The sequence below is a fragment of the Phaethon aethereus genome, assembly GCF_964289735.1.
Source record: "Phaethon aethereus genome assembly, chromosome: Z".
NCBI lineage: Eukaryota > Metazoa > Chordata > Aves > Phaethontiformes > Phaethontidae > Phaethon > Phaethon aethereus.
Window position 1 is genome coordinate 62,125,678 of NC_138577.1, and position 14,985 is coordinate 62,140,662.

The window sequence follows — 14,985 nt, forward strand, 5'->3', positions numbered from 1 at the left end:
GCTCACCATAGGAGAGTTTTGATGAGTGGGGAGTGGGGAGCAGCTGAAGGCCTTGTTGTTTCATATGCAGAACATTACATGTACTTGATTTTAGCAGCTTTACTGTCTTGTGAGATATTAGAGAAATTAAAAGCTGTAAAAATCAGCATCTGCAGCTTCTCAGAAAGAATAGGGAACTGTTTTATAAGAGAAAAGGATTCTCTACAATGGAGGCAAAATTTACATTAAGTTGCTTAGATTATATTCATCCCACAGTATCTTTACACATTAGGAGTAGGTAACCTAAGGATTAATGAAAAGGTCATTACAGTGAAATGATGCATTATGTCCTGAGAGGATAACAGTAAGGTACGGCCACACTGCCATTCTACTGACAAAATCTGGAATTTAAATGCATGATGAGAACATGTGCTTTTACTAGGTTGTCCCTGTACTTTCAGTCAATGAGTGCTTCTCAACACCAATATAAATTAACTACTGGACACCTACAATGTTCTTAAACATCTAGAACATATGCTTTTACTAAGTTGTGTCTAAGGTTTTGGTAACAGAGCAATTCCTTCATAATGCCCACACAAGTTAAACAGCGGAGACCTGTAGTACTCTTAGATTCATAAAGTAGGAAAGTAGATTTGGCTAAGGAACTTGGAGCCATTACATTTTGTTCAGTCTCCCATGGAAGTTCCAAACTGTCTGGCAATGAAACATGACATAAGACTATGCTTAAGTATCCTCTATCTTGGTCTGTAGTGTCCAAGAAGCTGAAGGCCATTGCTCCAGCTTTGCAGTGTTTGATTCAATGCAATGATCTTCTGGCAGGTGAGACTGACGTTTACCATCTGTTGATTCCTGGTCTTTGCAGGCCACAGGTGGCATCTGCACAGCAGACATGAGATCTCTCTTGTAGGCATTTATTTCCCCTTCAGCAACAGAGTCTTGTTGGCTTGAATTATACGATCTTTCAGATAAGCCAATATAGTCATGGTCAACAACAACTGCACCTTGCAAAAAGTAATGGTTGTCTGTAAAAGAAAAGTAGACATTAAATCAGATCCTTCTAGTTTACCGAAAGCCATACTTAAAAATGTTAGTGAGGTGCTAACTTACTTTTCAAAACAATTTCTGTAAGAGGACAAGAATGTTTGAGTGACAGTAGTCTGATGATGTGAATTTCCTAATTTCACTAAACATCAAATGTTTGGCTGTATCTCACTACATCCACAAAATAATGCTTTCAGTGCTCCACATTAAGAGTGTTTCTTTTCTAGGCCAATGACTAGCTTGACGTCTGTCAGTCACCTACTGAACCAATACCTTAAGTGAATGGACATGCAAAATCTTCCATTTTTTGCACACACACAGAGAAGTATGACTACTCCAAGCTCTTGTTGGTAAACCTTGAAGCAACACAAAAGGCTTTTTTAAGAAATAAAAAGAGAAATGAAACAGTTTTATAGAATATGAAGTCAATAATGGTGATTGCTAATGTATTAGTACTATTGAGCTTTTCTTCTATCCGATATATGGTTAGTGTTTGACTTTTCCAAATGAGTTCAAATAAAATAAAACCATGAAAATCATAAGCGTAACTGTCAACATGGGGTTAATATTTCTGTTTTAGAAGATGAAGTTAGGGCCTATCCTCTTGCTCACATGAGGACCCTAGTGTGAAATTAAGTGTCCTGTTAAACCAGGAGAGCCTTTCAACAGCTAAGTATCTCTATACAGGGGGCTACAAATTCCTTTGTGAGATGCAGGTCCAAAGAGGGACCCTGTGTGGGAGCTACTGTGGAGGTGAAACATGGCCAGAAAAGTGGGGTTTCTGAACAGATGTGTCCTAAGTCTGCCCATTTGCACTCCTGAATCATTTCAGCACCAGAACCAGAGGCATTCTCTTGAGTTTAATATTTAAGCCAAACTACACTCAAACAAGAAAAACAACATTCCTTCAGACACTTAAAGGTATGTGTGCATAAGGTGTCCTGGAACCTCTGCCTGGTTGTAAAGACGCCCAAGTAGCAAGCACCAGGTACACCCAGACTGCAAATCTCTGATGTCTGTACCAAGGGCTCTAACAATGCACTGACTCAGGATTTGTCTTTAGACCAAGAAGTGTTACAAAAGGTATGAAAAAACGCCTTGCTTCCAACTGCCCATTCTTACCTGCAAAAGACCTTTTTCCTCACATAAAAAATGAGCACTTAATTTTCAGGCTTTGCCTTTCCTCTTTAAAAACTACCAGACTCGCACATCTAAAGTGCGATACACACAAGAAACACTTTGGATTTTCGGAGCAGGGTAAGCAAACACTTAACGCTTACGAAGTTGGTAGGCAAGACCACAAATATCCTCACCTAAGATGCACTTTTCCCACATTTATTTCAGAGAACACTGCAAATACTTTATTCTCATCCAAAGTTATGCAAAGGGACAGCCACCAGACTTACAGCACAGCAACAGGAATAAAAATTAAGTTGCAGCTAAAAAAAGCCCACGCCTGCTAATAAAGAGAAGTCTTTTCTTACAAAGATACACACGTTTCCTTACAGATGAAAGATGTCATTCACAATGTCATTCATTGCTCTTATCCAACTGAAATAGTACCTTCTTGACTGCTGTTACGCTGTTTGATAAGGGCTGGCAATTACTGAGGCAAAGCCTGGTTTACCTCTCTACGCAATGTAAATATGCATGAATATCAATCTATACTTTTAAAATGTAAGTATTCATAATCCATTGAATTTTTTTTGCCCGTGTCAGACAAATAATCTTTAGAGTTTCTTTCCTTTCCCAGGAAGTGATTATGTTTACCTACAGCTATGGCAGTATTTAGTGGTAAACATACTAGGCTCTGATCCTACAAAGATAACTACATTTAACTTTATATTTATACTGGGACACAATTTACCAAGCCATTGTAATAGCTAGAGATTTATCTGTATGCTTGACAGGCCTATGACTTCCTCCTTATGGATCAGCAATTTTATAAAGAACTAGAAGCCACAGAGTGACCATCCAACAGTAAAAGTAGTGTCCTGCAGACACGACATGACATCTGTCTCTTGGTTATGAAATCTGTAACTGACAACTAGCATAAATATTAGCTTCTCACATAAAATTCCAAAATCAGCTTCAGCTTTGCAAATCCCTCCATTTTAAGAGGTGGTGAAAGAAATTACCATCTCAGTGCAGTCTACACATTTTGGAGAACCAAAGCTTAACCACACATGCCAATAGGATGGGAAACATCCTAAACACTGAATATTAGTTTCCCTCAAAATGCCTGCAGTGACTCAAAGACAGCATCGACAGGAAAGAAACAGCTGCCACTGTTTAACACAGTAGCATTGCAAAGGAACCACTGACTGTGTACGAGCAAGAGTGGTGGCTGATTACCCAAGTCCTTCAGAATTTCTAACAGCCCTATTGAACAGCATAACCATTTTATTTGCTCTGGTAAGAGAAAAAAAGTATACTTCTTCAGCAGCACAATTTAAAATAAACTTTCTAAAATCACTTCTGTAACATAGTCTTTAAGGGCATTAGAGGACACTTATTGTCAAAAAAAAGTCTAAATAGGTACCATCTGCACTAGTCACACTCGGCAAAAAAAAAAAATTAGGTTTCCGCTGCACAAGCAAAAACTATGAATCCTGTCTACACCAGAACACAAAATGCTCTTTGAATACAGTTCAGCCTAATTACACTTCTAGCATGTTTTCACCAGCCAGCATGAACAGGGCCAAACCCCAGATTACAAACAACTTTAACGGAAGCTATTTTTAAACATACTTTAAACACAATTCATTAGCTCTGTTCCATGCTCCACATAGGTTTGAAGGCACTCACGGTCACTTCTCCTTACTGACAACTGCAATTATTACATTGTTACTTTAATTCATACTGGTAAGCCAATGATACTTGTTCAACTCTGATAATCTAACACCAAGATGTGACAGACAACTTAAAAAACCCTCAAAGTTTGTTTTATATATATATACACACACACAGAGACACACACACACACACATATATATATGTAAATACACACACATGTATATACCTTTTTCACTGGACCCTCTTATGTATGGCTTGAGGTGAGACATCTTGATGGGTCTTTTCAACCTGGATCCTGTGACATCTCTTAATATTGCACAGCCATTATCTGTGATATAATCTATAATACAAGGACCAACCCATTCCGACTGGAAACGACCATCCTTCCACCAGTTTTTTCTCTGCCTGAGAACTTCATGACCAACTTTAAGTCGAAGGGTATTTAATTGCTTTGGTTTCCTTTTGACAGTGATTTTGTTTCTAATCTTTTGCTCATCTGAAGTGTTTTTCTCTACCTGCAGAAAGATACACATGAACTACATTTTCTTTTTCCAAAAGTAATCATGTATTTTCATAACATTGGTAAATAATGCAGAAGCATAACGTTAAGCTGTTTTGGATGTATGTATACATAATATGTAGGGCTGAAGAGTTCTGAAGAAATTGATTTTATCTTCATGAATCAATAGTCCATAGGCAATGGTTTTCAGTTCCTGTATATATGCAGCCCTCTAAGTCAGATATGACTCTTGGCAGTAAGTCTCTTAAAGTTACTCCCTCGAAGTGCATATGAGAATAGCTACACTGAAATCTCTGGATCACAGGCAAAAGGCAAAAAGAAAAGAAAACCAAACCATTCCACATTGCTTTAAAAGATTTGTTTTACTTCACACTTCAAGCCTTTCCATCTTTATATTCGGTCTTCTTACTACTAAAATTTAAATATATAACATTTACCTGGCAATCCACAGTCTTCTCTTCTTCCAGTGCTTGACTGACTTTTTTAGTTGCGTCAAATATTTTGGCAAACATACTGTATTCTCCTTCCACACATATATTCATTGGCACAACAACATGTGGGTTACGATTAAACATTTGGAAATATGGAGTGTTTTGATCTGGCTCCTATTTAAATGGGGAGCAAAAAGCAAGCAATTTTAGCATACAGCTCTGCAAATATTTTGGGGGACTTCAGTCAAAAGAGGAAGAACCTCCACGTACCAAATTTGTCAAATTGAAAGCATAGGCAATAGCAGACAAATGTTCATCCCAATCATTCGGATGGTCAGTGCAGTATTTGTTAAGGAAAGCCTTGACTGTCTTGCATGTTCTTTCATTTCCATCATCTGTCTGAGGATAAGACAATACAATCTGTTTCATTCCAAACAGCGCAAACAGTTCTTCATTTATCTTCAAAAGAAAAAGAACACAATTACTGAAGGCTTCCCTCTTCTGTATCACAGTTCAAGTAAACTAACTCAGTACTTTTCCATTCCTTTTGTTGATATGATCATGACTGAGCAAAACTCTTGCATACATATTACCACGAAACAGTCCAGGGTTGAGAGTGAGACCTAAAGGAATCAGTATGGCTTTGGAGCCAGTAACTGATAGTTTCTAAACACATTTCTGCCACTAACTCAATTTGTCATTTCCTCTGTATCACAGTCTTTTGATTTCATCATCTCTGAGGATCAAAGCGTGAAAAGTTCTTCATAATTACTATAGGCTAATGTCAAAACCACCCTTAGCCATCTGCTATGCTGGACAATATGAATGAAATACAGCATGTTGGAGCTTGAAAGCTTGTGCCAGTTAATCTGAGTGACAAAACTGGCACTATGACCACAAGGAAATAATTTTGCTTTGTTCTTTATCCAAAGAATAAAACCCCGAGAAACACTGCATAATGTTATAAATGCAAATAATTGGTTTGTCATCTTTTGTATGTGCTAACATTTTTTAATGAAATATGTACAGTCTTTTTCAAAAGTTGTCTAAAATTCATATTTAATACAAGACAAAAATGTATTTTTTCTTAAAAAAGAAACCAGCAATGTAAAGACTTACCTGATAAACAAGCTCCTTCCCTTGATCAATAGGCATTTTTTGAGGTGGCCCGTATAAGAAAAACACATTTATGATTGCCTTAGCAATTTCAGCTGCTGAAATGTCATGCAGTGGCAAGATAACAGCCCATCTTGTACACAAATCTGTCATAATTATGATGTACTTGTGGCTTCTGCTGGTAACATGAAAAGGTCCCATTAGGTCTATAGCAACTGCTGTCCACGGGTCCTCCGCTTTGATAGGGTGTGGTTTGAGTGCTGTGGTGCTTGTATTCTTTGCAACTTGGCAGTGCTGGCAAGCATACACCTAGTGCAAAAATCAGGTAAGATGCTATCAATAAAAAGCAATGTTAAAGGTTTAAGAGAATCAGCAGGACCATAAATCTCCGCTATTCTTCCATAAGTTAGGTCAGACTAGGCAATGCAAAAGAAATTAATTTTATGGTCTTTCTTATTTTTTCTCCTTAGATTTTTCAGCCCCAGCATAAAAACAAAACAAAACCAAACAACAAGAAGGCCGGGAGAAGGACACGTGCAGGAATTCATAGCTGAACTCTCCTGATCCTGAAAACACCCTGCTCTTTCAAGCCCACTGTATAAATTTTAATACCAATTATCACCTGTAAATGGTAAAGGAAGTATGAAGCAGCTGGCATCAAGAGAAAGTCCAAATCATTCCACTTTTGGTGCTGTGGCTGAAAAACACTGGCAGTATACATAATCTTCAATGTATAATATGGATCAGCTTTATCTACAGGACAGAGCCCCTTTTGTCGAAGTCTGAATTGAAAGCAAAGACTCATTTTCAGTTCATGTTACAGTTGCGCATGAACTCAAATTATTCAGGTGATGCAGCAAGCTGATAACAATAGTAATTGGGCTGTAAAGGACATTTACATACAGTTTCCTCAAGGATAATGTCTATGTATCTTTGGGTGAAGGAGGAGAAGGAACTTTTCCAAGCAGTGATTGTTTTTAGCTATTTCCTGAACACACCTAATCGTAAGGCAGACCCATCATTTTCATATTTTTCTCCACCAGCAGCCACTCCAGCCACATACCCTTGGGATGGTACACTGCATCCTAACAAAGATACAGAAGAGTCCTTGCAAGAGAAATCCCTCCCAAAGACCAGATATGCCCTGCATACTTAAAGGCAGTATGGCTCCCCACCACGGCATAACATACAGCAATATGCAAGCCACATGCTCAGTAGCAAAAGAAAAAAGGAAACATTATGCTTTGGCAAGACAGCCATTTAAGGTTTGATTGTAAGCTTACGTTTCTGCATCATAAAGCAGTGTTGTATCGAAGTCACATAATTACAAAATGTTTGTAACAAAAACCACAATAAAAAAATCCTGCAGCTATGAGACCATACCCACTGCTTGACGTCATTTGTTACAGAGGTCCAGTAGTAATTAGATTCCACTAAAGTCAGCGTCCTTGATATGCCATGATGAGTGCCAGCAGCATTTTCGTGGCATTTCTCAAGCACCTTTTTCTTCTCTTCATCTGAAACAATTACCAGGCGCATTTGTTTTCTGTCTTTTCCAACATAGAACAATTTATTTTCTGAAAGAAGAAAAGTACCAGCAAATTATATGCAAGTGCTTTGTCTTTTGTTTAGTTTAGTAAACTACTGGGCATGATTCAGTACAGAATTTATAAATCAGTTTCAGTTAAATTCTGTGTAAATATAGCTTTTTGTTTACAAATACTTTAATTATTTCCTCCAGAGCCAACTGTTCATCTATGTTTATTAATCTGGACATGAGGCATTACAGGGGCAAGTCAGAATGCAAACAACATTCCCACAGGAAGTCTGACTGAAATACAAGCTAATGCCAAGGGTAGGAAGAGGAGGTAGGATGTGTTATGAGACTTACTGTCTGCCTGCCAGCAAGCAGCTATTCACAGCTTTAACTCCTCCCTGCCTTCCCTCTACACAGACTTGGCAGGTTAAATGCAATTGAGAGAGCACAGCAGACTAAAAGGCTCATGTACCTCCTCACAGGGATGCAATAAAACTAGGAAGGGCCAGGAGGCTCTGAGGTAACAGATGGCAAAGCCATCCTTGCACTTCTGCTCAGCCAAACACAGCATCCTCCATACCTCCATACCAAGTGAGCGTTCCTTGTCTACAGCTGCCGATCTGGATTTCCCTTTCTGTAGTCCTCTGAATTAGATTGCAATGGCTTTCTTTGCATTTCCCCAGTATCTAGAACAAGGTTTGACTTTCAGATAGCTATATAAACCCCTCCTGGAAAGGACTAAAGCAGATTGAGTTTCCGTTTCTGTAAACATCCTGTTATATATTAAGAAGGGTTAAGTAGAATGTTTGTTTCATAGAGAATGCATATTAAAATCACAGTATGCTGCAGAACAAGATCCCACTTTCACTTATTTTGTATCAGCAAGTCTTCACCTAAAAATCTATTTTCAGAGTAGTTTCAGAGAATATTTTTACCTTCGAAAACAAATTTTTTGGCTGCTCTCCTGATTCCACTTCTTTCACTTGATAATGTTGTGGGATGATACTCTCCTGTTCGCTTGTAGTATGCGATCTGCTTCAGGTGGAGCCCACCATTTTTTCCACTACGGACCATTGCTAATCTGAACAAAACGAACAGTATTTGTTAGGACACAGCAACTGTCAGAAGAGCACATCTCCAATTTTTAATGGTTTCTTTGTAGTTCAGTGGTACCCTGATAATGTAGCATCTGAAAGAATGTGACACCATCCACTGCACTGCTCTTGATATCCCTGTGCTATCAACTTAAGCAATAAGGAACGGTGCTTGACATGCTACTTCTGTTCTGTGCAAAGTTGGTTTTGTCAACCTTAAAACTTGCAAGCAATGGGGGACTTCCACTATATTCACTGGACAGAGGGTACAGAAATGAGACCAGAAAGAAAGAAATTGCTCTTTTCATTCTTAAACATTTAGATAGCTCTCAAATGCAGGTATGCTGGAAATTATATGTGTCCAAAGAGCCACCCTAGTTGAAAAAAAACAAATAGACAAATAGGAAAAAAAACAACTCCCAGGACAGAAACTGACAGAAATTTATTTCATTCATTATTTCATCTGTCAATTAGATTCTGAAGTCCCAAACCAGACCCCGCATGTAAGGTAACAATTCATTCCCTGACACAGGCTGACTTCCCTGATCACATTAGTAAACTAAAATGTCGCTAGTAAAATGCGTCATTGGTACGTAGGAAAAGCTTGGGTCTAGGAAGAATAGCATCAAAATAATTACCAATTAATGACAAGGAGAAATATTCACAGGCAGAAACATTCATGCAGGTTCTATATGATTTCAGTGATTTTTATTTTTTTCCCCCCAAATCTGCTCCAGCAGCAATGACGATGTAGATGGAACGGCAGTTTGATCCTGCTCTAATTGATGTCTACAGGAGCAAGATCAGGCTTGGGGTCTGCCATGTCATAATTTCTTCATGAAATGCTGGTTATCCATAGCATTAAGCAAATTTCTTCCTTATCCTGCCAGTGTCCCAAGACTAGACAATGTGACAAAACATAGCCTGCTAAAAAGAGTAATCAGTTTGTCTGCCATACATGCTAAGTGGCAGATAATTATGGGGAAGTGACAGTATCCAGTCACTCAGGAATTCGTGTTATCTCATTATATGTTAATGCTATTTGAAAGCCAAATGTGTAAGTCAGGATGTCTATTTTTCAATTTATCCATCCTCATCTACCTTTACTAAGGAAGGAGGTAAAGCCCTAAAGAGTTATTATGCCTGCTTTTATTTACTCTGTTTCTCCCAGAAAATAAAATGCTGTATGTTATTTATTGATTATCATATTCTACATATACAGTTGAGCTAAACACTGCTGTGTTCTAGGAACTTCACATTCAAACAGTGACATGACCTTTGCCCCACTAATACTTCATTTTGCACAACCCAGACCTGGCTTTCTAAAGCAGCCAAGTCTCTTGTCATACAACATTAACGTTTTAAAGTTAAATTCGAAGAGAACTAGCACACAAACTTTTCACCACTACAACCTTGTCTATGAGGAATGACTGTTTCAGAATAGTGAAGGAGTGAAGCCAGAACAGAGTTATGTTGGCTGGCACAGTAGTTTCTTGTAAATTTATACATAAATAAATATTGCCAAAGCAACCAACAGAGTTGGTAAACTGTATAACGAACAGCAGAAAGGAAGGTAAGGCTACCATGATAAAATTTGTGTTTCTGTTCTTTTAAAGAAGTTGATTAACTAGCATTTCTGACAGTAAAGGAGTACTGGTGAAGAGCAATGAAAATATCCTATCTGCCAGGGGCATGCATTCAAGCTTCATTCAGGGGTCTCCTGAAGGCCAGTTACCCAAGCATGGCTGGAAGTGAAAACTTGCCGGATATGATTTATCACTCAACCACTGTGATGATGGACTATTTTGGCTTGACGCAGACTTTCACACATGGTAAGAAAAGATGTTGCAGAACAATCCTTATTTTTCCAGTACCTTTTGCTCTTGAAACTCTTTCCTGAAACAGTACATATTCTTCATGTAGTACATGGTTATTGGTTCTAACAAAGTGAAGTTGCACAGCAATAAGATACCTGAGCAGGACCACAGCTTACACTTCAGCTAAACAGAAATTCTATCCTCATTCCTGCAATGGCAGTTTCTACTATAAAAGTTTAGAAGAGTGTACATAAGCTAATAAAGAAAGAATTCATTACGTAGTATCCATATACCTTTAACGTATTTAGTAGCACCCTGATCCAGCAAACTGTTAAGTGCTTGAATAGTCTGCTGGCTTGCTACCTAAGAAGACAACATTAAATGAGCTTCCTTCCTGGGTAGTTAGTTTCCTATGTCCCTACTAGTTCCACCCCGCCCACCTAATTTACTCTAGCATAACCTTAAAAAAAAAAAAAAGCAAACTGAAAATAAAAAATTACATAATCTCATTTTGTAATTTAGAATAAGCCATATTACTTCAGATAGTTCATATGCTATCTCAACTAATACTCATAATGCACCTGGCAATCTGTAAAAATAAAAGATTTTTAAAATCAGTAATCAATTCTTAAAGCTGGAAAAGAATACACTACTTTACAGTCAAGGAAAAGTATTCCAGCAAAGAGAATGAAACTTCTACATAGCCAGGAATCCTTCTGCTTTAGTATCTTAGTCAAAGCAGTCATACCTGCTAACATTTAACTATTTTACTTTTTAATGTCCATTTTTTTTCCCCACACACAATCACAATCCTAACCGCAACACTGTTTCTTTAGCCCAGCTTTGCAGTACTTCCCCTGCCTCTATCTGCAATTCCTACCAGAAACAGGAAATACCCATGGAACCTTGAATATATCTTTTCTAACCAAAGTGCTTCCAGGGAACTTGTAAATAAGTTAGACACACTCACCTACATCCCTCCTTGGCTTCTGCAAGCCTGAGCCGGTCTTCACAGAGACCCCCACCATTTCAGATCAGCCCCATTTCTTAGGTATTTCCACCTTCAAGCTTGAGACCACCTAACAGGCCATTGGCACCACTATACCACACGCAGGCCTCAGTCAAGATGGAAGCCACACTGCAGATAACAAGTGATCCCTGAGAGGCTCAGGCAAGCAAATTAAACCACTGCCCTAGCCACTGTCTCACAACTACCCCCTTATTGTTTACTGCAACCACCACAAATGGACAACGGAGGCAAACAGGCATGGCTGCAGCAGGACAGGCAGAGAGCCAGAGGCCAGTGGAGTCAAGAGGGTAGGTACGCTAAACCGAGAGCTTTATCGCCCTTGGTAGCGTCAGCCGTACCTCCCAGAAGCGTTTCTTCCATGGAAGGTGTCCCGCCCGCCCTCAGCATCCTCTGGCGCAGCGACACCACAGAGCCGAGGCCGTGCCCTGGACCCGTTCCCGCACCCCGCCAAGACTACGGCCCCCAGCATGCAAGGCGCCGACGTGGAGCAGCCGACCACAACCGCCTTGCCTTCAGATGGCACGCTGGGAGCGGTAGTCCCGACTGGCGCTACCCGGCGCGCAGGTCAGCGAGGCAACCGTCACGCATGCGCAAAGCAACGTCAACGCGATCTTTTTCCTTCCCCCCCCCTCCCGCCACCGATCCCCGCCCCCTCCTCTCAGCTCTGCGGCGAGGTCCTTGGCACGCCAGGCGTCGTGGAGAGCCGCCGGGCCCCGGGCACACACCTGCTCCAGCGGAGGTACCGGCACGACCTGTCCTAGGGGCCGCAGCCCACTAACCTGACCTCTTCCCGTCCAACTAACTGCAATGACAGCCCTTGCGCCCCGAGACTTATGTGGCGCCCCCGGAAGTGGCGGGAGGGAGGTTGGGGGCGGGCCGCCGCGGAGGGGCGGGGCGGCCCGCGCGGTGGCAGGCGGCGGCGGCGGCATCTCCTCAATGGGACGTTGGGGCGCAGGCGGCGCCACGCGCGGCGGCGCCAGGCGCAGGTGAGGCGGTTTCACCCCGGTGCCGCTCGGGGCTCCCTCCTTCCCCTCCAACATCCCCCGGCCGGCCTTGGGGGTGCGGAGGATGCCGGCTGGATTGACCCCGCCGACCGCGGCCCCGCTTTTAGCCGGTGGGAGGTGGATTGCGGCGCGGCGGGTCGCCCCCTCGGGCTGCGGCCTGGGGACCGGCGGCGGTTGCCGCTGTCCCGCGTGCCCGGCGTTCCCGCCCCCGCCGCCGCCGCGCGGGGAGCCGGCGCCCGTTCCCGCCCTGCTGCAGCTCGCCGCGTAGCGGGCGGAGGGGCGGTGCCCGCGGCCAGCCGGGCTGTCGCCGGGGCTCTCCCGCGCGCTGTCGGCGGCGCGGCGGGCTCGGCCGCGGCGGAAGGGCGGCTCCGCAGCGAGCGGGAGGTCCCACAAGAAGCGGGGCCAGGTCAGCGGGCAGCTTACTCTTTGGGGGGAGTCGCTTGGCCGGCCCCGGTACCTGGTGGCAGAATGGGCAAAGCCCTCCTAATCCTCTTTGTCTTTCGCGCAGACCCAAAACGTGCTCTTCAGTGAGCTGCAGTCGTCAGTAAAACACAGCGGGCACGGCCAATACGCATATCTAGCTTTTTGCCTCATTTTGTGGTTCATTCTGTTCTCGGAAACAGTTTCACTGAAAGAGCAGTGGCGTGAGTTTGTAGCATGCTGTGCTGTGCTGAAGTACATGGGGTTAAAGGCGGTGTACCTCAAGGGCGGGGGGGGCTGTCACAGGACGTCTCTTAAACCACTGGATATGGGGCACTCTATTAACATCCCAAAAACTGATGATTAATTCAGTGTAAAATTACTTGGAGCAAGGGAGATTGCTATCCACGTTGTAATCAAGCTAGGGAAGAAAACCAGCAGCAGTCTCAGAGCTGAGAATCAGTTACACATAGTAACCAGAAAATAACCTGTCAGGAACTGAGATGGGGGAGATGTATAGAGTGGTCTATGTAACGTTTCTCTTTGGTCTAGTGATGGTCTCCTGAACCTAGGGACTTCACTGAGTATTGGTAAGTTTTGAATACACTGTTTTTTTGGCACTTTTATTGTTGCTCTGTAGTAGTAGATTTTGTAGTTAGCCACTCTTCTCACACAAGCAGGAAGACTTGAGGAGATCAATATCATAACCACAGTGAAATAAGTGGTTTCTTTTCTCATCCAAACCACTTGTATCAAGGGTCCTAAGCTGAAAAGCTACTCTACAGTTGTTACAGTATTTCTGCATTATGCTGCATCTTTCTTTCTAAGTGTTGTTTCCCTTCATCTGTTTAAACTGCTCCGTTTCCATCTTTTCTGCATCCCTTCTGCATCATTTTTCTACTGTAGTAGCAAGCCAAACATTTTTTTTTTCCTGAGGTATCAAAATTCCCATAGAATCTTCCTTTGTTTTGGTGAAAACATGGAAGATTGTAAATGACGAGAGGCAGCTAAACCTATCACTTTCAGAAAGTTTTGATTCAACCAATAACAAAACTATTCTTGCTATGTAGAACTATTTTTGCTATAAGTATTTGACAGGTGTAATATGCCATTTTTATGGTTCAACATGTGAGAAATACAGTTTTTTGTACTGCTAGGCCTGTCTTGTTTGTGTGATTCTTTCTGTGGAAAGAGTTTCATCCTTCTGGCAGTTGTGGTTAGAGCAGATCAGGCCTTCAGAGGTCTCCTTTGTTTTTTTGCAGAAACTTGCTTATCTCTACAAAGCTGAAGTAACAAATTCTTTGTGAGAATATGGAGAAGCTGTTTTGACATCTTGGAGTGGGATCTGTAGAAGTTTGGAAGCGAGTCTTTCTTGAAACATTCAAGCTTGCCACAGATATAAATGTCTTTATGTGATGTGTTTGACAAGGTTTGATTTAGAAAGGAGCTTGGAGGTTAATGAATGTGAAGACTATCTGTTCTGGGGTTGTGCAGGAGAGAGTTGTAACACATGGCAGATGTCAGTTTGTAGTAGTGTTTGCCAGTTTAAAAAATACTGCCTCTCTGTCTTGAAAGGAAGACAGTGATGTTTACCAGACAGGTTTTTCTAGATTTTTAAGGCTGTTCTGACAATTCTGTTGAAGGATGGTAATGGTTTATTTTGCAGTTTATACTCTATGACTGCTAAAGAGTTGAAAGATGCCCTGTGATACTGCAGTGTTTGGGCTAAAACTCAATTTTAGCAGATGTCATATGTGCTGAAAAGTCACATTTCTGCTGGTGAGATATTGGGGAAAAAGAAGTTTTTCAAGCAAAGAATTTGGTAAAGGAAAGATTAAGGTACTTGCACTGAAAAGTTATTTCACTCTAAGTTTGGTAATTCTAAATGACTGGAAATATTTTGCTTAACTAACTATATAATTACTAGGAAAGAAAGCAAACATGGGGAAATCAGCCAAGCAATTAGTTTGAAAACTATAACAGTTGTGCTTTAAGACTAGAAATCTCATTCATCAACAACCTAAAAGGCATGTGTTTGCTCGCTGCAAAGCTGGCTTCTGAACAGAATCCTGGTTCACATGGCAGGGTACAACTCTTTAAGTTTTTAGTCCCCTGTGCTAAGCTACTGTAATATGGAGGGTCAGATTGAAATCCTACTTTAGGCACAAACATTTAGGTG

At 41.4% G+C, this 14,985-nt stretch overlaps 1 protein-coding gene across 1 annotated transcript; it reads right to left on the bottom strand.

Moving 5' to 3' along the window:
* Positions 1-723: 723 nt before the first annotated feature.
* Positions 724-11,851, bottom strand: GIN1 (gypsy retrotransposon integrase 1; the record flags this gene model as incomplete). The annotated part of the gene is made up of 8 exons (XM_082013140.1): positions 724-1,022; positions 4,064-4,352; positions 4,795-4,962; positions 5,059-5,247; positions 5,908-6,213; positions 7,288-7,481; positions 8,377-8,522; positions 11,721-11,851. The coding sequence occupies 8 exons, from the start codon at positions 11,849-11,851 to the stop codon at positions 724-726; spliced, it is 1,722 nt and encodes a 573-aa protein (XP_081869266.1).
* Positions 11,852-14,985: the final 3,134 nt, after the last annotated feature.